At 41.2% G+C, this 22,396-nt stretch overlaps 1 protein-coding gene across 3 annotated transcripts in view; it reads left to right on the forward strand.

Annotated features, from left to right (window-relative positions):
* Positions 1-22,396, forward strand: part of Cad99C (cadherin 99C) — a 226,593-nt gene that overhangs the window by 130,878 nt on the left and 73,319 nt on the right. For all 3 annotated transcript variants that reach the window (XM_069331962.1, XM_069331961.1, XM_069331960.1), the window contains exons 5-9: positions 5,756-5,878; positions 11,545-11,602; positions 12,459-12,625; positions 19,410-19,648; positions 22,086-22,215. In XM_069331962.1, the coding sequence (XP_069188063.1) occupies positions 5,756-5,878; positions 11,545-11,602; positions 12,459-12,625; positions 19,410-19,648; positions 22,086-22,215 (717 nt within the window). The remainder of the gene's footprint in view (positions 1-5,755; positions 5,879-11,544; positions 11,603-12,458; positions 12,626-19,409; positions 19,649-22,085; positions 22,216-22,396) is intronic.

The following is a 22,396-nucleotide window of genomic DNA, read 5'->3' on the forward strand; positions in this document are numbered from 1 at the left end:
CACCTCCGTGTGCTCTCTTAATGTTTAATGACAAAATGCTTATAATTTTCCTTAACATCTTACCAAGAGGAAGAGTGAGATTTAAAAAATGCAGATTTCTACTGTTTTAATGTTTTAATTTCTTTAATGTTTTATGGTGTTTAACTGCTACTACTTCGATGTATGTTCTTACTTTGCCATTCTCTAAACATTAATTTGGCATAGTAATAATGTCCTATCAGTACCTTCTTAGTTTACCCAATCTTCCTTGCAACATTCACATGTATAAATAGGTCTCTATAGTCCTTACAAAGGCTCTTGTAGAAAAATATTGCAAATAGAATTCCAACCGAAACGGCGTCTTTCACTTTATATAATAAGCCTTGTATTGCTGTCATTGCTAAATATTTGGTCTTTATCCACCTTGTTTAAATCACTAGATATCTTGTACGTCACAAACAAGTCTCCTCTGCCTCTCTCTCAGTCCCAGCAATATGAGATTTAGCTATTTCTTTTTTTATAGCCTATGCCCCAGTTACGATGCCTGGTTTTTATAGCAATGCCACAGTTATAATGCCTTCTTTTTACTGCCTATGCCCTAGTTATTATGCCTACTTTTTATAGCCTATGCCCTAGTTATTATGCCTACTTTTTATAGCCTATGCCCTAGTTATTATGCCTACTTTTTATAGCCTATGCCCTAGTTATTATGCCTACTTTTTATTGCCTATGCCCTAGTTATTATGCCTACTTTTTATAGCCTATGCCCCAGTTGTGATGCCTACTTTTTATAGCCTATTCCACAGTTATTATGCCTACTTTTTATAGCCTATGCCACAGTTGTGATGCCTACTTTTTATAGCCTATGCCACAGTTGTGATGCCTACTTTTTATAGCCTATGCCACAGTTGTGATGCCTACTTTTTATAGCCTATGCCACAGTTGTGATGCCTACTTTTTAGCAAAACTCTTAAAGTTTCGTCGAGTGCCCTATTGGCTTTTAAGTTTCGTGCTGGTGCTGTATACTCTAATACTGGTTTCATGTAGATGATATACAATTATCATACAAATATATTCTTAATTCTAGACAAATTCTAGCCTATAGTTTCTTGCCTCTAGTGTTATTCGTCTCATGCCTCCAGCGTTATGGATTTGTTTTACGCTGATGGGTGTATTATGTATCAAGACCTGCACATATTTCCAAGGGGGAATATAGTGAACAGTTACCGTAGGTTCCTATAGATGGTCGGAGAGTTGTGAAGCTGGTGATCTCAACGGACGCTTAAGCTGTGATCCAAGCCATGTGGTGGACACGTGTTCTGGGTTTAATTCCCGTTGTCGAGGTCAGGTTTATCCAGGTCCCTCTAAGCCAGCTACTGACCTTATTTATCCAGGACATAACCTGCAATATTTGCCCAACTCCAGGGTACCTATTTATTTCTGAGTGAACAGATGCATCAGGTGAAAGGAAAATGTCCAACCGTCTCTTTCACCTGGCCGGGGATTGAACCCGGGTATCTGGGCTGTGAGCTATGAGTCTTCCTCTCCACTTGCCGGAGTGAGAGCGAGTGTGGCCAACACAAGGCATACGGCCAGGGTCCTGAGGGACATGACCCGCTGGAATGTGATGTATGTAATGTATTTATATAATGTATTTGATCCTTCAAGAGGAGCACTGTACACCTACCTGGTGTTGTGGAGCGCTGCTGCTGCTGCTGCTGCTGCTGTGGATGACTGCTGGAGTGGGGAAGAACCTACTTATCCGTGACGCTATATATTGTATTGTCAATGATGTTAGGAATGAACGTGTGATAGGTTTTATGATATATAATATATATATATATATATATATATATATATATATATATATATATATATATATATATATATATATATATATATATATATATATATATATAATAATAAAATATCTACTGATATTTCTTGCTCTTTTGTTTTATTATTCTTATTTTTTAAATCTTTATTTGTCTGATTCTTCTTTCTTATTTCCTCTTCTATTTTTCTTTGTATTTTTCATTTTTTGTTTGTTTTTACTGCTGCTACAGTTGCTGATGCTACTTATACTGTTGTTGTATTGCTGCCAGTGTTTGTGTTGCTGCTGCTGTTGTGTTTCCTGGTGAGAATGGTGCTGGGGATATTGGCACAGTGGTGAAGACCCGTACCAGTACCCACGCTGGGAGGCGACACACGCACAATTTGACTCTCCTAATCTTCTTGGGGCGGCTCCTTGCGCTCTCCCGCCACCCCTTCCTATTTGCTTGATATCTGCTTGATGATTGATTGATAAAGATTAAGCCACCCAACAGGTGGCATGGGCATGAATAGCCCGTAAGTGGTACAATTTTTTGTTCAGTAAATCTTTTCAGTATTCTGCTGCTTGATGGGGTTCTAGGAGTTCTTCTACTCCTAAAGCCCGGCCCGAGGCCAAGCTTGACTTGTGAGGCCTGGCCACGCTTGACTTGTGAGGCCTGGCCGGGCTTGACTTGTGAGGCCTGGCCAGGCTTGACTTGTGAGGCCTGGCCAGGCTTGACTTGTGAGGCCTGGCCAGGCTTGACTTGTGAGGCCTGGCCGGGCTTGACTTGTGAGGCCTGGCCAGGCTTGACTTGTGAGGCCTGGCCAGGCTTGACTTGTGAGGCCTGGCCAGGCTTGACTTGTGAGGCCTGGCCGGGCTTGACTTGTGAGGCCTGGCCGGGCTTGACTTGTGAGGCCTGGCCGGGCTTGACTTGTGAGGCCTGGCCGGGCTTGACTTGTGAGGCCTGGCCGGGCTTGACTTGTGAGGCCTGGCCGGGCTTGACTTGTGAGGCCTGGCCGGGCTTGACTTGTGAGGCCTGGCCAGGCTTGACACAGAACACGTGTCCACCACATGGCTTGGATATCAACTTGACTTCCTATCCTCTCATGGAAGGGCAGGACCTATCCTCTCATGGAAGGGCAGGACCTATTCTCTCATGGAAGGGCAGGACCTATTCTCTCATGGAAGGGCAGGACCTATCCTCTCATGGAAGGGCAGGACCTATCCTCTCATGGAAGGGCAGAAGGCAGACTCCCTCTACCGTGGGTCGTTGGTGTGTCACACAAACAGTTTAATTCTTGAGGAGGGCCCCAGAAGGTGGATGTCAACCCTCACAACCACAGTTATGCGAGTGTACGTCCATGCAGGAAATGCGTGATAGAGCATTTGAGGCATTTCTTCAAAGTTCTCCTTACGAAAGTCTACTTCTTGCGAGCTGTCAGACCAGCGATCAGATAGTCTGTTATGTGGGTGTGTACCTGTGGCCCCCGCCTCTCTAGTGGCCTCCGCCTCTAGTGGACCCCGCCTCTAGTGGACCCCGCCTCTAGTGGTCCCCGCCTCTCTAGTGGCCTCCGCCTCTCGTGGTCCCCTAGCCGGAGCAATTAGTACTCTCCTTGAAAACAGTTTCTCGTTCTCTCTACTTCAACTTTTGTCCCGAGTATTCCTTCATTATTGACCACTTTGTAATATTATTCTGTGAGTAGTATTTCCTGTTGTGTGCTGGGGCTTGGCAAGCTTTACTAGTCTTTACCTCTCGTGTACCGTTAGACATCTTGGAAAAAGTGGTCAAGTCAGAGTATAAGTTAAGAAATGTATTGAATATTGTAAATGTTTATTTATTTATTTATATACAAGAAGGTACATTGGAATTGTGAGGATACATAGCATAGTAATTACATTCTTGTAAAGCCACTAGTACGCGCAGCGTTTCGGGCATTCGGCAGGAATGTGTGGTGTATGAGGCGTGTGGTGCCTTGTGTGGGGAACTATCTATATAACCTTCAGCCTCTACAAGTATGCGAGGTCACTTAAAATACCTCCAGTATGACTTTTGTCACCCTGCTTTGTTGAACTTTACCAAGTGATGAAATGTCTTCCTGTAGGTGGGCTGTATGCGTGTATACAATGGGACGGGCGCTGTGCTTGTAGTGCTTAACTACCCTTCACTGGTGCTTGGGATGAAGCCTAGAGTTCAGTTCTTATATATTGTCATCCACACGTCCGTGGAAATGAACATTCCATTCGCCTGGGGGTCTAGGAGACTCGAACCTGGACCCCACGAGACTACTCAATAGCTCCGTCGTTAGAGCTTGGGCCTCACATGCATGGGGTCCACGGTTAAAGTCTCCTAGAGCCCAGGTGAATGGAATGTTCAATTCTTATTTTTTGTTTTGCGGCTGCTCTTAATTTGTTAGAAATATGCTTTATTCAGAATTTTCGTTTTATTTTACATATCTCAGTGGTACACCACCAAAATCTTTAAACTTTTTTCTAAATATCTTTTTAATCAATCTTTCGTGTGGCACTGCATCAAAGGCTTTAATAAAGTCAAGGTACATAATGTCACAAACCTTTCCACCATCATCTGCCTCAATTATGCTGAAATAAAAGGATAAAATGATAGCAATTTTGTCAAACATGTGCACCCTTTAGTAAACCCATGTTCTAGATCATTTATTAACCTATGTCTTTCAAGATGTAGACTAATGGCTTTTGCAATTATTGATTCAAGCAATTTTCCCACAATAGACATTAAGGTAATTGGCCTATAGTTAGACACAAGTGATCAACTCTGTAAATAGTTGGAGACTCTCAAACGGGTGTTTAACTTTACAAGCAGAGGTGCTAGGCATTCAAAAGGGTTTGGAACATGCTCTTGCTGAACCCCGACAACATGTAATCATACGTACAGATTCGAGAACTGCCATTGAAACCTTGCAACAAAAACACATACATGACAACATCTTTCTGATAACAAATGTAATATCATTAATACAAACACTCAAACGTAAAGGCCGTTGGGTACTTATCAACTGGGTGGCAAGTCATGTGGGAATAATAGGAAATGACATTGCAGACAAAGCTGCAAAACTTGCAACTAAGGGAAGAAATGTAGACATTTATATACCACAGAGTCTATCACAGATTAAAAAAGTAATTAGAAATAGAGCAATGTAGATGATGTACGGTGACCACAACACAGCAGTTGCAACATCAGGATCTGCGGGTTGGTACAAGATTTCAACCAACTACGCTTATTTTGATGAAAGGGAGCAGTAGAACAGCAGAAGTACACTTACATCGCATCAGGCTTGCATACCCATGTGCATGGGAAATAGGCTTACAGATTCCAGAAGATGAGAAGAAATGTCAATACTGTGGAGAAATGCCCGACAAACCACTGGAACATTATCTAACACAGTACTGTACACAGTTACCATCCCAATAAGATTTAAACTTAGATTCAACAGAACAGAAGTTGTTAAACACACAGGGCAAAATCTTACTGAAGCGACCAGTCATAAATACTCACAATTTGCCTAAGTAAAACAGAAACAAGCAACACTTAGTGGGCCAGTCAGAGGCTTAGGGCCCACGCAGAAATTTCCCTGAAAAAAAAAGTGATCAATCACCTTTGTTAAAAATTGGCACAACATTAGCAACCCTCCATGATTCTGGTACTCTGTCTGACTAAGTATTTATTAATTTTATGTGGGCTTGTTTGGTACATTGAGGGTGTATTTTTATATTTATTATTTAGCTCACTGAGGACAGTGTGTGTGTGGGATATTTCCCACACACTACAGCCAGGGAAGTCAGTTGGCTGCAATTGGAGGATTAATATCCTTAAGAAAAGTATTGTACTCTAATTATATACGGTAATATTGCAAAAAACTTTAATTTGAAAAAATGCATGACATTATCTCATTATTTATGAATTAATTTGGTAATGTTTGTTGACAGGTGTCGTGTACCATCCGGAGCTCTGGTGAGGTGCGCACCATCCCCGTCATTGTCCGCATCACTGATATCAACGACAATGCTCCTATTTTCTCCGGACTGCCTTATGCTATCACTGTACCAGAGGTGAGCATTTCACCAACTCTCATTATATAAATACTGCCAAATAGGCTAGATAATTAGATATACCTTTAGGGATACCTAATACCTACCTTGGTATGCCTACCTGCCACAAGGTAGGCAGACCCCGTTTAGCTTCTGGGGATCAACAGCCCTGCGTCCCAGTCTCTGACCAGGCCTCCCGGTTGGTCGTCTAGTCAACCAGGCTGTTGGACGCGACTGCTCGCAGCCTGATGTACAAATCGCAGCCTGGTTAATCAGGTATTCTTTGGAGGCGTTTGTTGAGTTCTCTCTCTCTTGAACACTGAGGGATCGGTCAGTTATGCCCCTTATGTGTAGTGGGAGAGTGTTGAAAAGTCTTGGGCCCTTAATGTTGATAGAGTTCTCCCTCAGGGTACCTATTGCACCTCTGTTTTTCAACAGGGCCTTGATGAGGACAGGAAGCCAGCAGCTTGTCGAAGGTTCCCAATTTGTCCTGATGATTTTGTTTAAATGGGACTGTTAAATTCAGCAGTTTTTTGGGCACATATAGCTTCAGCGGGTAGGCAGTTCCATGAGTTTATAACTTTATGGGTGAAAAAGTATCTCCTGTTTTCCATCCTGCATTGTGGCTTGTTGAGCTTAAAACTGTTGCTCCTTGTTCATGTTACATCTAACCTTTTGAAGAAGTGTTCTGGATCAGCATCCTCCAAATTGTTCTGTACAGTATTTTAAAAGTTTTGATTAGATCAGCCCTGTCATGTCTGGTTTGCAGTGTTGGCACCCTGTAGCCCTTAACCATTCCTGGTATGAGAGTTGACTTAATTCAGGAATGCTTTGTCATTGGATTTTTCTTCAAAGCATATGTCTTTTTGAAGACAAGGTCTCCATGCTTGGATACAATACTGTAAGACGGGCACCAGAGATTTATACAGTTCCCAGTCTTCTGACCATTTGTGAAGTTCATGTAGATCTCTTGGCAAGTCCTCAATATCATTGTTACTTCCTACTTGACCATAAATCTTAAATGTCATATTTGACACTAAGATTTATGGTACACACAACCAGCGTTGAATGTAATGAACACCATTTTCTGGGTGAGCCCCGGAGGCTTCCTGAAGCTATTTGAACTGATATGTGCTATATTAGTTTGGGATCGTCAGTCACAGGAGCCTTTATGCCTACCGGGGACCACGAGCTGGAAACTGGCCCTCCTCAGAACGGTGCAGGAAGCAAATGGCCTATGAGCACTTTACATTTAATGTATGTCATAATTGCCATCAACCAAGGAAGGACCCAGAACGGTAGCCAAATCAAAACAGACCACTGTCTGGTTAACCTTTGCAATCTATATCCGAAAAGATCAAAATAACTCTCCCTAGAAAGAAACCCAATAAGCAACAGTTCATGCAGCTAGCACTCCTGCTCGTTAGTGCTACACCTCCCTAATAGGGGGAAAGGGGGGGAAACCAGCTCACCTGAGCTGGCAGCCCACCACTCCACTTCTTGAACGATAAAAACCGCCAACCGTAGGGAGAGAGGGTGTCAGGGAGCCTCCGGGGCTCACCGAGAAAATGACGTTTTATTATATTCAACATTGGTTTTCTGCGGGGAGCTCCGTTGGCTCCCTGAAGGTAATTACCCAAAGATAAGTTAAAGGAGGGACTTACCCGGGAGGTGGCAGCACTATAGATCTCAAGTCGAGAAAGAAAAGGACTGCAGTGACAGGCGCCCCAAAGCCACACATGGCCAAAAAGGAACCAGAACGTGCAAGATTCCTGGTGGCCAGGACTCTGTTCGACCTCCAAATGTCGACCCAAGACATGTTGCTAAAAATTGCCGCGAGAGCAGCATACTTCCTAACAGCATAGGCACGAGGGTAGACCGCAGGCTGGCTAGACTAAATGACACTGCGGAAAATTTGTGACACATGAGCCCTGGAACAGGCAACCAAGGAAACCGGATCCACCTAGAGTGTGTCCACCGGCACAGAACCAGTGGCCCGCAGGTAGTGGTGTAAAGCTGCAAAGCAGTAAAGCTGGTAGCAATTGCGAGAGCAGCGAAAGAGGCTACTCCTAAGATACCAAAATGGCCTTTGAAGCCAAACCCTGCACCAAGCAACATCAAGCAGCGGATAAACCAGCACAGCAAAGATCAGACTCCCACACAGCTGCTCGAGCAACCACATACGGACCCGGGTCCCTATCAAAAATAGCCAAAAGTGGGACCGCAACTGGAGCAAAGCTACAGGAGGGAGAGAAACGAACTCAATCTGAGAACCCCACACCAGGCCCAGCCATGCCCAAACCTGGGACGGAACCAACTGGGACTTCCTCCAAGTTACTCGGAACCCGAATCTGGCAAGCTGGGAAAGAACCAGATCCTGGCTAGCAGACAAGCAGGCTGCAGGGAGCCCACACCAACCAGTCGTTGAGGTAGGCTGCCAGCCAGGAAGACGCTGGCATCTCGAAATGCACCCGATCAATGTAAGATGAATTGAACTCAAACAAAACTGGATCCAACACAGAGGTGTAAACCGGGTCTCACAGGAGGTAGGTGCCAAGGGTCTCCCGAACCTCTGCAATGGGAAACCAAGAGGAAGAAACCTCTGAAAAGATGAATCCGAGGAACCCTAGGGCACCCAGAAACGATCCTGTAGGGAAGCCCTACCTACCGCATTTGCTGGTGGATAAGACTCCCAATATTAATTCAATTTATTTTTTGTTATAAAAAAGCCTTATAGCTAAGATGGCAGTAATACGGACTGGCGCTTGAGGGCCGTAGGCTAGGGAGCTGGACAAGCATGCAGGGCAAGGTTGTTAGGCACAAAATCGGTGCTCATAATAAAATAATGGAAACAAGCCAATGACCACAGTTCGTAAACATAAGACCGAGGTAATAATATACAGAAGTACCACAGTCTCGTACACAAGACAAAACTGCCCCAGGAACACAAGACCGATAGACATGACGATCACCCACTACTTCCCCAGGGGAATGGACAGGGTAGAAAAGATGGATGAATCAATATGATTGGTACACCCATAATGGGACACAGGTGGAAACAGAGTACCCAAAGGAACCACAGAGATATTAAAAGAACTTGTTCAGAGGCAGAGTAGTAAGGAAAGGGAAAGCAGGAGGCAGTGATGAGGTGGAAGCTGCAAACGTAGAAATGCAGGAGCTCGAGAAGCTCAGGAATGTGTACACCAGTAGAATGACGGGTTAGAGACGGGCCCATGAGCCGACATGAAACCCCAGCAAGCACAACTAGAAGAGTACAATGAGCTAGGGGAGCTGGTCGGCCGAGCGGACAGCACACTGGACTTGTGATCCTGTGGTCCCGGGTTCGATCCCGGGCGCCAGCGAGAAACGATGGGCAGAGTTTCTTTCACCCTATGCCCCTGTTACCTAGCAGTAAATAGGTACCTGGGAGTTAGTCAGCTGTCACGGGCTGCTTCCTGGGGGTGGAGGCCTGGTCAAGGACCGGGCCGCGGGGACACTAAAAAAGCCCCGAAATCAACTCAAGATAACCATCAAGATGAGGCGAGGAAAAATTTAACAAAACTATTGACAACACCTTTGCACTGAAGAGGGACGCACACACCAAATCACGAACCACCCCACCACGATCATTGCAGACATAATTCACACCCGAGACATGTCACACAAAAGTGAACGACTGAGTCACCGGTAAGATCAATAAAACATTAAGGTGTGTATGTATATGTATATATAATATACATATATATATATATATATATATATATATATATATAATATATATATATAATATATATATATAATATATATATATAATATATATATATAATATATATATATAATATATATATTTTTTTTAACCTAGAAGGGGTATACACATGTATGTAATGTATGTAATGTATGAATGTATGAATGTATGTATGTATGTATGTATGTATGTATGTATGTATGTATGTAATGTATATAATATATATATATATATATATATATATATATATATATATATATATATATATATATATATATATATATATATATATATATATATATATAATGTGTATATATTTTATTATTATTATTATTATTATTATTATTAAATATAACCGAATAATTCTAACACGAATTTTCTCGATGTTTCTTATGTTTCTTTTCACTGTTGATAGTAATTGAAAAATCAATTCTCCAAAATTCATTTTTATTTCTAGTCTGACGTGACACTTGAACGCGTTTCGTAACAACTTATTACATTTTCAAAGACTTTTAGTTTACACACACACACACACACAACTATAACCTGCAAACACTAAACAGAGTTCTTACTATGCAATGATTTAAACAGCTTTCATTTTTCATTTTATACCCGCATTTTGGGTGAGGTGATATGTTACAACAGTTTTGGATGAGGTGAACAAAACTTTCAACACAGGATAGAACACGAAACAATGGGTATTGAAGGTAAGAATGGAAGTAACTGCAGAGGGCCTATTGGCCCATATTTCTTGATGCTTCTATATTGGAGTGGAGTCTTGAAATGTCTTGTTCACCTCATCCAACACTGCTGTAACATATCACCTCACCCAAAATGCGGGTATAAAATGAAAAATGAAAGCTGTTTAAATCATTGCATAGTAAGAACTCTGTTTAGTGTTTGCAGGTTATAGTTGTGTGTGTGTAAACTAAAAGTCTTTAAAAATGTAATAAGTTATTACGAAACGCGTTCAAGTGTCGCGTCAGACTAGAAATAAAAATGAATTTTGGAGAATTGATTTTTCAATTACCATCAACAGTGGAAAGAAACATAAGAAACATCGAGAAAATTCGTGTTAGAATTATTAATCTTACTTTTTCGGTCATATTTAATAATATACAGTATGTCTACAGGAAAGACTGCTACCAAAATATACTAACATATATATATATTATATATATATATATACTGTATATATATATATATATATATACAGTATATATATATATATATATACATATATATATATATATATATATATATATATATATATATATATATATATATATATATTTATATATATATATATATATATATATATATATATATGTCGTACCTAGTAGCCAGAACGCACTTATCAGCCTACTATGCAAGGAGCGATTTGCCTAATAAGCCAAGTTTTCATGAATTAATGTTTTTTCGACAACCTAACCTACCTAACCTAACCTAACTTTTTCGGCTACCTAACCTAACCTAACTTTTTCGGCTACCTAACCTAACCTAACCTATAAAGATAGCTTAGGTTAGGTTAGGTAGGGTTGGTTAGGTTTGGTCATATATCTACGTTAATTTTAACTCCAATAAAAAAAATTGACCTCATGCATAATGAAATAGGTAGGTTTATCATTTCATAAGAAAAAAAATTGAGAAAATATATTAATTCATGAAAACTTGGCTTATTAGGCAAATCGGGCCTTGCATAGTAGGCTGAGAAGTGCGTTCTGGCTACTAGGTACGACATATATACATATATACTGTATATATATATATATATATATATATATATATATATATATATATATATATATATATATATATATATATATATATATATATATATATATATATATATATATATATATATACACCTGTATATATATATAATATTTTTTAAACAAAATATATACAATTCTGAGATATGATATTTTGTTGTTTTCTACAGCTGACACCGGTGGGCACTACCATCTTCAGAAAGGTGCACGCTGACGACTTGGATGCTGGTAATGTAACATTAACTATTTATAATTCAGTATCTGTATGATAGATGCTATTTAAGATTAGGATAAGACTTAAGATGCCATTTTCACACAATTTGCATATCTTATATTCAATATGAAAATATTGAAGTTGAAATTAGGGGAAGTTATTCAATATTATGTATTTCTTTGTTTATGTATAAATTTATAGTAATCATTAAGTATATCTGTGTGTTTAAATGAAGATTTTAATAGCTAAACAACTATTATCTCAATGTATTTATGAGTCAGTTGAAAATTGAGACACTGGAAATCACTGGCATTTTGAAAACTGTGATTAATGATTGGCAATTGTTTAGCTCAAATTTAAAGCACGATGCAGAATGAGTGGATAGTTTACCAATCAACACTACACACAATCTTCAGTAACCCAAATATTGGATGAGTACTTTCTTAAATACAGTGCTCATCACCTCATTGTTATGACGCTAGATAAATAATTCATAATACTAATGAATTATTTATCAAAACACTGTACAGTACAGTAAATGATTAGTCACTCCATCTATTTATGATTATGATACTGCATGACACTAGGGTCCTGTAATGCACTCACAATGATTGTGACCCAAGAAGGTAGACTCCTTGACTCATAATTAAAGGACCCAGGTTAAATCCCGGGGATTACAGAAACAATTGACATGTATCCTTTCATCTAGCATAAACTAGGTACCTGGGAGTTAAGCAGCTGTTGTGGGGCACATCCTGGGGAAGGCCTATGGGGACCTCAATAAGCCTAAGCATGCTTTCTGTGCCTGAAAATGAGGAAATAATAATATACTGTATCATATAATTTATTGCAACTTAATGGCTCTTACAGGTGTGAATGGGCAAGTAGACTACAGTATTATACGAAGCAACAGTAACCCTGAAAGTGATGGCTATGGTTACTTCAGTATCACTCTACCTCACCAAGGCCTCGTTACTGTCAATCGATCTCTGGATTATGAGAGGTCGTCAGTGTACTACGTTACTATTATGGCCATGGTAAGTTATCTACTGCGTCCAAAATTAGTACTGTACTACAGTATATATTACCAAATGGATGTGTTGTGAAAGATCTAAGAGACAGTTGCATTTCACTTGAAGATTGTTATTGTATTTGGCTTTATTCAACCTCTTTGGTATCATACTAAGTGTGAAAAAATTCACATCATTGTTAGAGTTCAATTCAAGTCCTTTGTTACAGTAGCAGCATTTACTAGTACTCTATTTATGTTTTATAGCTTTGTACTACTGTCTCCACTCGATTATCTGGACTATATGGGAAGGACCCCCAGCCGGATAATCACATGTTCCGGATAATGGTACTTTTTCACCTCTGAGTCCAAAAGTGACCATTTTCAACTATTTTTATACTACAAACAACATAATTTGAATTGCCTTGCCACATATAATTATTAAATATTCAACTAGAAACATCAACTTACCTTGTTGTTGTTTGTCTTCTTGATTGATGCCACACATCTTGAAGTTAAGAATTCTTGAAAATTTACGTAACCTATACTAACACAACACTAAAATTAACACTTAAAATTACTGTACAGTTCATTAGGCAAAGCTAGTTTTGACTGCCAGCTGCTGAAGCCTCACTGGTTGAAGGCGCTTGGCTTGCCTATGACGCCTCACTGGTTGAAGGCGCTTGGCTTGCCTATGACGCCTCACTGGTTGAAGGCGCTTGGCTTGCCTGCGACGCCTCACTTGTTGAAGGTGCTTGGCTTGCCTGTAACGCCCCACTTGTTGAAGATGCTTGGCTTGCCTGTGACACCTCACTGGTTGAAGGCGCTTGGCTTGCCTGTGACGCCTCACTGGTTGAAGGCTCTTGGCTTGCCTGTGACGCCTCACTGGTTGAAGGCGCTTGGCTTGCCTGTGACGCCTCACTGGTTGAAGGCGCTTGGCTTGCCTGTGACGCCTCACTGGTTGAAGGCGCTTGGCTTGCCTGTGACGCCTCACTGGTTGAAGGCGCTTGGCTTGCCTGTGACGCCTCACTGGTTGAAGGCGCTTGGCTTGCCTGTGACGCCTCACTGGTTGAAGGCGCTTGGCTTGCCTGTGACGCCTCACTGGTTGAAGGTGCTTGGCTTGCCTGTGACGTCTCACTGGTTGAAGGCGCTTGGCTTGCCTGTGACGCCTCACTGGTTGTAGGCGCTTGGCTTGCCTGTGACGCCTCACTGGTTGAAGGCGCTTGGCTTGGCTTGCCTGTGACGCCTCACTGGTTGAAGGCGCTTGGCTTGCCTGTGACGCCTCACTGGTTGAAGGCGCTTGGCTTGCCTGTGACGCCTCACTGGTTGAAGGCGCTTGGCTTGCCTGTGACGCCTCACTGGTTGAAGGCGCTTGGCTTGCCTATGACGCCTCACTGGTTGAAGGCGCTTGGCTTGCCTATGACGCCTCACTGGTTGAAGGCGCTTGGCTTGCCTGTGATGCCCCACTTGTTGAAGGCGCTTGGCTTGCCTGTGATGCCTCACGTGTTGAAGGCGCTTGGCTTGCCTGTGAAGCCTCACTGGTTGAAGGTGCTTGGCTTGATTTTCTTACCATATAAGAATTAAGTTTAGCTTGCCTTCTGTGTTCATTGGCCTGTTGTATGATCAGCTCTTTGGTTTGCCTCAGGCTTCACTTCACTTGAAGTCGACCGGCCATTTTCACAAAGTTGTGTAACACGTATCTTGTCTTTTATAGTTAGGACAACCTTCTTCCTCTTAACACCTCCAGAACGATTGATGTTGCTACCAGACATAGTCTTGGCCAAAAATGTTCAAAGTTACTATGAAAATAAAAAATTTATTTAAAAAATATTTCACTAATGGTGCATCACTGCGGTATAACATGAGGGATGAAAGCACATGGGTTGACCAGGATTGGACACTTCCATTTGGGGCAGCTATAACACATTACGTAGGCCGCCAGGAGGAAAAAACTCAATATTTTTTAAGGAAACTTCAGCCTGTGCAAATTGTTTTTAGGAACTTATATATTTGTTATTACATAATTACTAGTATTTCTTTTGTTTTTGGCTATGATGAATTGTTCTAAAATTAATGGTAATTCCTGTACCCAGGTGGTCCCTCCCAACACTCCCCTCTCCCCTGACACGACCCACCCACCTCACCCCCTCCTACATCATGTGCCTCGAACCACAGCTGTACGGGATTAATACGGTATGGCCCACGGCCTGGCTTTCATATCCGGACCATTCACTCCTTGTCCGGCTGACTGTCCGGATATTGCAACATTGCCAGCAAGTTAACCGGCCCAGATTTTTTATTCGGACAAACACCTGATTTTCCGGCTCCTATGGACATTTTGGCCAGATATTGAGATAACTTTATCCAGTCACGATTTTGGCCGTATAAGGGCGTTTTCCGGATATTCGAATCCCAGATAATCGAGTGGTTGCAGTACAGTATTGTGCTTTTTTCTATGTACTGATTATAATAAATGAGGCAATCATCTTTTTCATGTGTGTGAGTTGAATTGTTTTTCCATCACATCTGAGTGACTTATTTTCTGCATCTTTGTTTCATATGTTTATATCCATTAGTGGTAATGCGTAGTTACTGGTTCATGTTTCAAAGCATTATACGACAAAGAGTACTGGGAAGATGGGACACCACGAACGTAGCTCTCATCCTGTAACTACACTCAAGTAATCACACTTGAGTAATTACAAACAATAGGTAGACTATCATACTACACAAAGCAAATTTGTACACTCGTCAGTGATCTAGAAGAGTTACTTTCACTTCCCAGTCACAAGTCTACAGTATAGTGGATCCTCATCATCTATGGTGTAGGTATTTTATAATAACCTTCACTAACCATGAGCTCAGTACAATATTCATGAGTTGGCACCATTTTTCTGTGTAATTTACAAACAATCTTGCCAGTTTTTAGTGTTTTATGAGCATTTTTTATTATGTTCTTGCATCATGGCACCAACCCAACATTCTATAATGTCTGCTGCAGATATATAATAATAATAATTCATTGTGTCAGGGGGGACAGGAAGCCAGTGTGTGTACACATTAGGCTTTTATCGAGTTACCCCCTCCCCTATCCCGAATTATTGACCCCACCCAGGATGCAATCCCAAAAGAAGCTGACTAACTCCTGAGCACCTATTTACTGTTAGGTGAACAGAGGCATTATGTGAAAGGAAATGTGCCCGACCATTTCTGTCCCACCTGGGATTCAAAACTGGAATACAGTACTCGATTGTGCGTCGAGAACGAACCTGACTGTACTACCAGGACCCTCTCGGAAGGGTATATGAAGGAATGTAAGTACAGGCATACCTCAGTTTACGAGTTTAATTGGTTCCTGGAGACGCCTCGTATTCTGAAAACTCGCATTCCGAAGCTAATTTCCCCATAAGAAATAAAGGGAAATGAATTAATCCGTTCCTGACTACCCCAAAAACCCCACATCAAACTAAATTTTTATACCTAATTTACCTAATTCATCTAAATAAACCTACAAAACTATGTTCCAGTTATTACTTACCTTGCTGTTGAGTGCTGTAGGCGTATGGAAGATGGTGAGGAGGGGGGAGGAGGAGAGGAGTTACTGTTTGGAAGGGGAGTCCCCTTCCATAATCACATCAGGCAGTGAGGACCTTTCTGGTGTGCTCTCCCTGGGACGTTTTATCTGAGTGCCACTAGGTCCTGGTTGAGGCTCACTGCTCGATTTCCTCACCACAAATCTGTCCATGGAAGCTTGCTTTTCCCTTCTTCGCAAGCTCTCTCTGTAGTAAGGCATCACATTGTCATTGAAAAGATTAAGACAACGGCCTACTACAGCTTTCTCTGGGTGAGTCTGTTCAACAGTTGTTTGAATCTCTTCCCACATCTGACACACCTTCTTAATTACTGCAGAAGGGACATTCGCTGCTGCCACCTCCTCCTCCACTGCAGAATCATTCACTGCTGCGTTGGCTTGCTGTTCCTGTTGAAGGGCTAGGAGTTCTTCGGTGGTCAGTTCTTCGTTGTGTTCTTCCACCAACTCCTCCACATCATCACCATCCAATTCCAAGCCCATTTGCTGGCCTAGACTAACAATTTCCTCAACAATAGGCGCATCATTTATAGGCTCAAACCCCTCAAAGTCTAGTTCTCTCACACATTCAGGCCACAATTTTCTCCAGCCAGAGATCAGGGTTCTTTGAGTCACTTCTTGCCAGGCTTTGTCAACGAGTTTTAAAGCACTACAAATGTTAAAATGCTCTCTCCAGAACTCTTTGAGGGTGAGGTTTGTGGCTTCAGTCACTTCAAAACATTTCCGGAAAAGTGCCCTTTCATAAAGTTTCTTAAAATTCGCTATGATTTTCTGGTCCATAGGCTGAATTAGAGGAGTGGTGCTAGGAGGAACGAATTTAACTGTGAGGAATTTATTGTATCTAGGCAACAAATCATCTTCCAAGCCTGGAGGATGAGCAGGAGCATTGTCAAGGAGAAGCACGGCTTTGAGTGGCAATTGTTTCTCCTGCAGATATTTTTCTATGGCAGGGCACAGCACTTCATTCACCCACTCCGAAAAAATAAGCCTAGTCACCCATGCTTTTTTATTAGACTTCCACATCACACACAAATGGGTTTTCTGCACTTTATACTGTTTGAAAACCCTTGGATTTTCAGAATGATACACTAGCAAGGGTTTAATTTTCAAATCGCCACTCGCATTTGAACACAGCACAAGCGTAAACCTATCTTTCATAGGCTTGTGTCCAGGCAAGGATTTTTCCTCCTTGGTAATGTATGTCCTCTTAGGCATTCTTTTCCAAAACAGTCCTGTTTCGTCACAATTAAACACTTGTTGCGGTAGGTATCCCTCAGCCTCTGCAAACTCTTTAAATTCGTCAATAAATCGTCCAGCGGCTGGTTTGTCTGAGCTGGCAACACTATGGATACCACTTCTCTTACTAAATTTTTCAAACCAGCCCCTGCTTGCCTTAAACTCTTTCGTATCTGCATCACTCGTTGCAGGGGTATTCTTTAGAAGGTCTTCGTGCAACACCCTGGCTTTCTCACAAATAATGGCCTCCGAAACACTATCACCCCTCAACTCCTTGTCGTGTATCCAAATTAATAACAACTTTTCCACTTCTTCAAGTATTTGTGGTCTTTGTGTCGTTAATGTTCTTACTCCTTTTGCCACTTTAGCACCCATAATCTCATTTTTCTTCTTAAGTATAGTGCATATTGTTGATGTGGCTTTGTTGTACTGCCTACAAAGTTCAACAACACGTGTACCGTTCTCATGCTTCCGAATGATCTCTTGTTTCTCCTCTATTGTCATCCTCACATGAGCTTTCTGGCCTTTATCCTTACCACTGGCTTTCTTGGGACCCATGGTGAGATATATAATAACAAATTGTATAGACAAATCACCAAAAATCCAACAAAACACTGAAAATCCGCGAGAAGAATTGATGTGGGGGTAGTCACTGAGCGCGAGACAACGGTAAACTGAGGGGCGGCGGGGCAGAGGGGCGACGATCGCCGAACCACCACGCGCTAGGTCGGCCTGTACACGTATCAACAAACTCGCGTCCCAAGGTAACCCTCGCCTTCCGAGACAAATTTTTGGAGTAAATACTGCTCGTCTTCCGAAAAACTCGCATACAGGGACACTCGCATTCCGAGGTACCACTGTACAGGTATAAGTGTGTGGCTGGGACATTACAGGAATACGCAGCAATAATGCTCAGACAGGTGTTTTGTTAAGAGAAGAATGGATAAAAGTGAACTTTGGGAAGACTATGGAATGCAACTCTTATTTTTCCCATCATGTACATTATGTAAACCTTAAGGTTAGTGCTGTATTTGTGAACCTATGCTGAAGATTTCATTTGATGCATCCCTATAGAATAACAAAGATTCAGTGTACTGTACTGTATACAGTAAATATGTATACTCATCAAAGAAGAGATCTGAGAGTAAACATTGCCTTTATTTATTTATCTTGCAATGTAGATGAAATTGCAGAATGTTTGGAAAGGGCTTTAATGCAAAAATGCAATCCAAAAAGTAAGTGAAATGTTTGAAAATCTATGCCAAATTGAGATTAGTGAACCCAACCCTCATACCTGGACCATACCTGGAGAAGGTCTCGGGAGTTCTTCTACTCCCTGAGCCCGGCCTGAGGCCAGGCTCGACTTTGTAATACTTGTAATAACTTGGTCCAATAGGCTGTTGCTTGGAGCGGCCTGCAGGCCCACATATCCACTACAGCCTAGTTCATCCAGCACTTCTTGCAAGAACGTGTATAATTGCTTCATGAATATATCCAACAATAGTTCCAGCAATGTTTCTAATGCTTGCTGGGAGGATGTTGAACAGCTGTGGACCCCTGATGTTCAGACAGTGTTCTCTGATTGTGCCTATGGAACCTCTTCATTGGTTCTATTCTGCATTTCCTTCCGTGTTGTTCACTCAAGTATGTTGTTGTTCTACTGTGCAAATTTGGGACCTTACCTTCCAGTATCTTCCATGTATATATTATTTAATATCTTTCTCAACTCCTTTTCAGAGAGTACATTTTGAGAGCTTTGAGATGGTTCCAATAATTTAGGGACCTTATGTTTAGTAAATTTTAGTTCTGCATAAATTCCCACACCATGAATAGTAAATTTCATGAGTATCAAATTTATGGTTAGTGTAAGACTGAATGTAGTTAATAATTAATATGTAAATTGTATTGAATTAAAAATTATACCAGTACAGGTATTTGAATATTTTTTTATTTCCTTTCACTACATATCTCTTCCATCCTATTCCAGGATCGAGCTCAAAGTGCAGAGAGTCGTCTGAGCAGCACCACAACTCTGACAGTGACTGTGGCAGACAGTGATGACCAGGACCCTGCATTTGAATATGCTGGATGTGCTCGAGTTGGCTCCATCTGTGCAAATCCCGAGTATAGTGCTTCTGTCACCTCGGGTGAGGTCTCTGGGGTTCTCAGTGTTAAGCCAGAGAGAATTCATGCCGCTGATCTGGACTCTTTGGCCACCCCAATCAGGTAAAATAACATCAGTAATACAGTAGTGTAAATGTAATATTTTTGCACAATTGCATTTTGCTGTCCTTGTTATAAATATTAAATTTGCATAAACTATGCAAATGCAAATAAACATAGTTTATGCTTTGTGAATAAACATAGTTTATGTTTATGCAAATTTGCTTGCATGAACATAGTTTATTCAAGCTTCCTTAGATGCCATTTGAATTTTGTGATTCCTTGTACATTTATTTTTTTTACAAAGTCCTTTAGTATATTCTTGTACTGTATTATGATGCCTATCAAATTTCCCGAAACTCTTGCATTTCAATTTGAAGGATTTAAGAAATGTTAAGTATATGGCACAAAGCTTGAAATTATCAGGAAGCTTAAAAATTATATTCGGGTTATCTTTCTGGAAATCCACATGCAGAGTTTTTTTTACTTTTCTCAATAATGTGTATAAGATTTACCCCTAATGTAAACCCTTCTCTCCTTGCTGGAATTTATTGGATACTGATTAGAGGTAAGATTATTTGGTGGGCGACCCCTATTGGTCTAAAGGCCCAACCAACGCACAAAACTAGAGCATCTCCAGACCACGGAGGCCTTGGGTATACTTTCACTGTGGTACCTTTAAACTCAAAAGGGAGGGAGGACATACAGGCCCAGATGGACCCGTCCCTTCTGCATGAAAGTGCTAGGGCATTGAAACACCAATCACTGCCCTGACCTCCAGCACTAGCTGAAATAGAGGCAGGTCATAAGGGCACAGGTGCTGAAGAAACCAAGGGCTGGATGCTAAAATTTTCCAGAAAAAAAACACACTCCACAGGTTGAACTGGACCAGTGACAACAGTCACAAAGAACGAGAGAGTCCTCAGTGTAGAAATATCCAAAAAGTCCCCAGGGACACCGAGGGATGCAGCTTGGGAACAATCTCAAAGGCAGCACAAGAATAACTGGGTGCAAAGTTTGGAAACTTTCAGGCAAACAGCATTAGACATCACTAATGTTACTAGGCACTGGATGTCACTAGGCACAGTGACATCCCAAGTAGAGCTAGGCAGAGCTAAAGGCCAACATCCGTGTGGATACAAGTATGAGCAAGGCCCATAGAGAAAAACCAAGAAAAATAACTAAAGAAGCAGAGAGATGACCAGCAAGGGAGCAAGGACAGACCACCAACAGCCTGAAAACAAAATCACCAGATGGATACCAGAAAACCAACTAGCATAAGAGCCAGGCATGAGGATCAGAAATTCAGGGTCCATGAAATAGACCACCAGACCCAAGGGTAAGACACTTTTGGAAACTAACAACATGGGACTAAGGCCCAGAAATGGAAGTCTTAGGGCCCCCCTAAGGCACAAGAAATCAAGGTCTTAGCTCCCCCCCTCTTAAAAAGGCATTATTCTGATCAACAGTTGGAGCAAAACACAAAGCTAGGACACATGTAATGGGTGTGGACTAAAACCCCTAATTGTGAAATAGAACACAGCAATAGGCTCCCATGGAAGAGACGATGGATCTTGTATGATTTGTGCTTACAGTAGTGACCAAATAAGTAAGATAGGGAGCAGACTAGAAGGAACCCTGGGTAATCTGGGCTGCCACCTGGTGGAGGTCAAATGTGTCATGGTGATTAGGATATTTACCCCTGTGACAACGATTATGTTCCTTGTTTACCTCAAGGTACCTAATTTTCTTAAAGTACTCTATGGTAGTTGCTTATGTTACATTTATTCTTTCATTCTTTCTATTTTTCTTGGGTTTGGGTTGATCTCTGATCCCTAATCTTTCCTGAGCTTGTAGAGAGAGTCAGATTCTATTTTTTGGCTCCCAGTAGGTAAGGATAGGTCCCAGAGGCCTGGTGTGAATCTCAAGGCTTGGCAATATCAGTACTGCCAAGTGCAGCTATTTATGTGACCCTTCCAGAAATAAGTAAACAGACAATTATTTACATTAAAAAATGGAGCGTTGAGAGTAATGAAACGTCCCATTCTGGGAGAACCAGTACAGTACTTCAGTGATTTCACTTGGTTGTCACGCTGACTGCTCTTAGGACAATGAGATCCAAATTGGATGGAAGGCTCGGAGAGATCAGAAACCAATCTCATATCAGAGGATAACCACACACTGTAATAATGAAAACTTTCAAAACAGTTAAACTCTTGTAGTGATGTTTGGCAACACTGAATCCCCAAAAAGAACTCTGGACTTGTGACTGAAATTTTATAGCAATTTTGATGCTACAAGTACAATTAATATTAAAAAAGTATATAAAATTAATAATTGAAGTACTGTATACATAAAAAATTTGCAATGATTTGGAAGTTAAGAAAAGTAATCAACTACCTGTATTAGGGTAATTTTATATAAATTAAAACTAGTGGATAGTTAAGTATTGTACTTCAGAACTTTTTGAAATTTTGCTCATACAAAAGTTTCAACACAGGTATTCCTTCATGTCGGGTCGGCCAGGAACATATGACCGCTTCTTTGCAATCAACCCACAAACAGGAGCTGTCACCCACATTGCTGCAGTTGACAGAGCAGTTACCAGAAAGTTTGAGATTGTTGTTAAGGTAGGTGTAAATTTCTGAAAATGATGCTTTTGTGATTCATTTAATTTCACTTATTCTAAACACTAATCTGTGTGATAATAAAAATAACAAGCAAATTACCCTGTGGCAGTATTTCATAATTCTCTTGTAATATTTGTTTACATTTTGCAGGCGATGAGTCACAATAATGTGGCTAAAGTAT

This window comes from Procambarus clarkii, chromosome 26, assembly GCF_040958095.1.
Source record: "Procambarus clarkii isolate CNS0578487 chromosome 26, FALCON_Pclarkii_2.0, whole genome shotgun sequence".
Classification (NCBI taxonomy): Eukaryota; Metazoa; Arthropoda; class Malacostraca; order Decapoda; family Cambaridae; genus Procambarus; species Procambarus clarkii.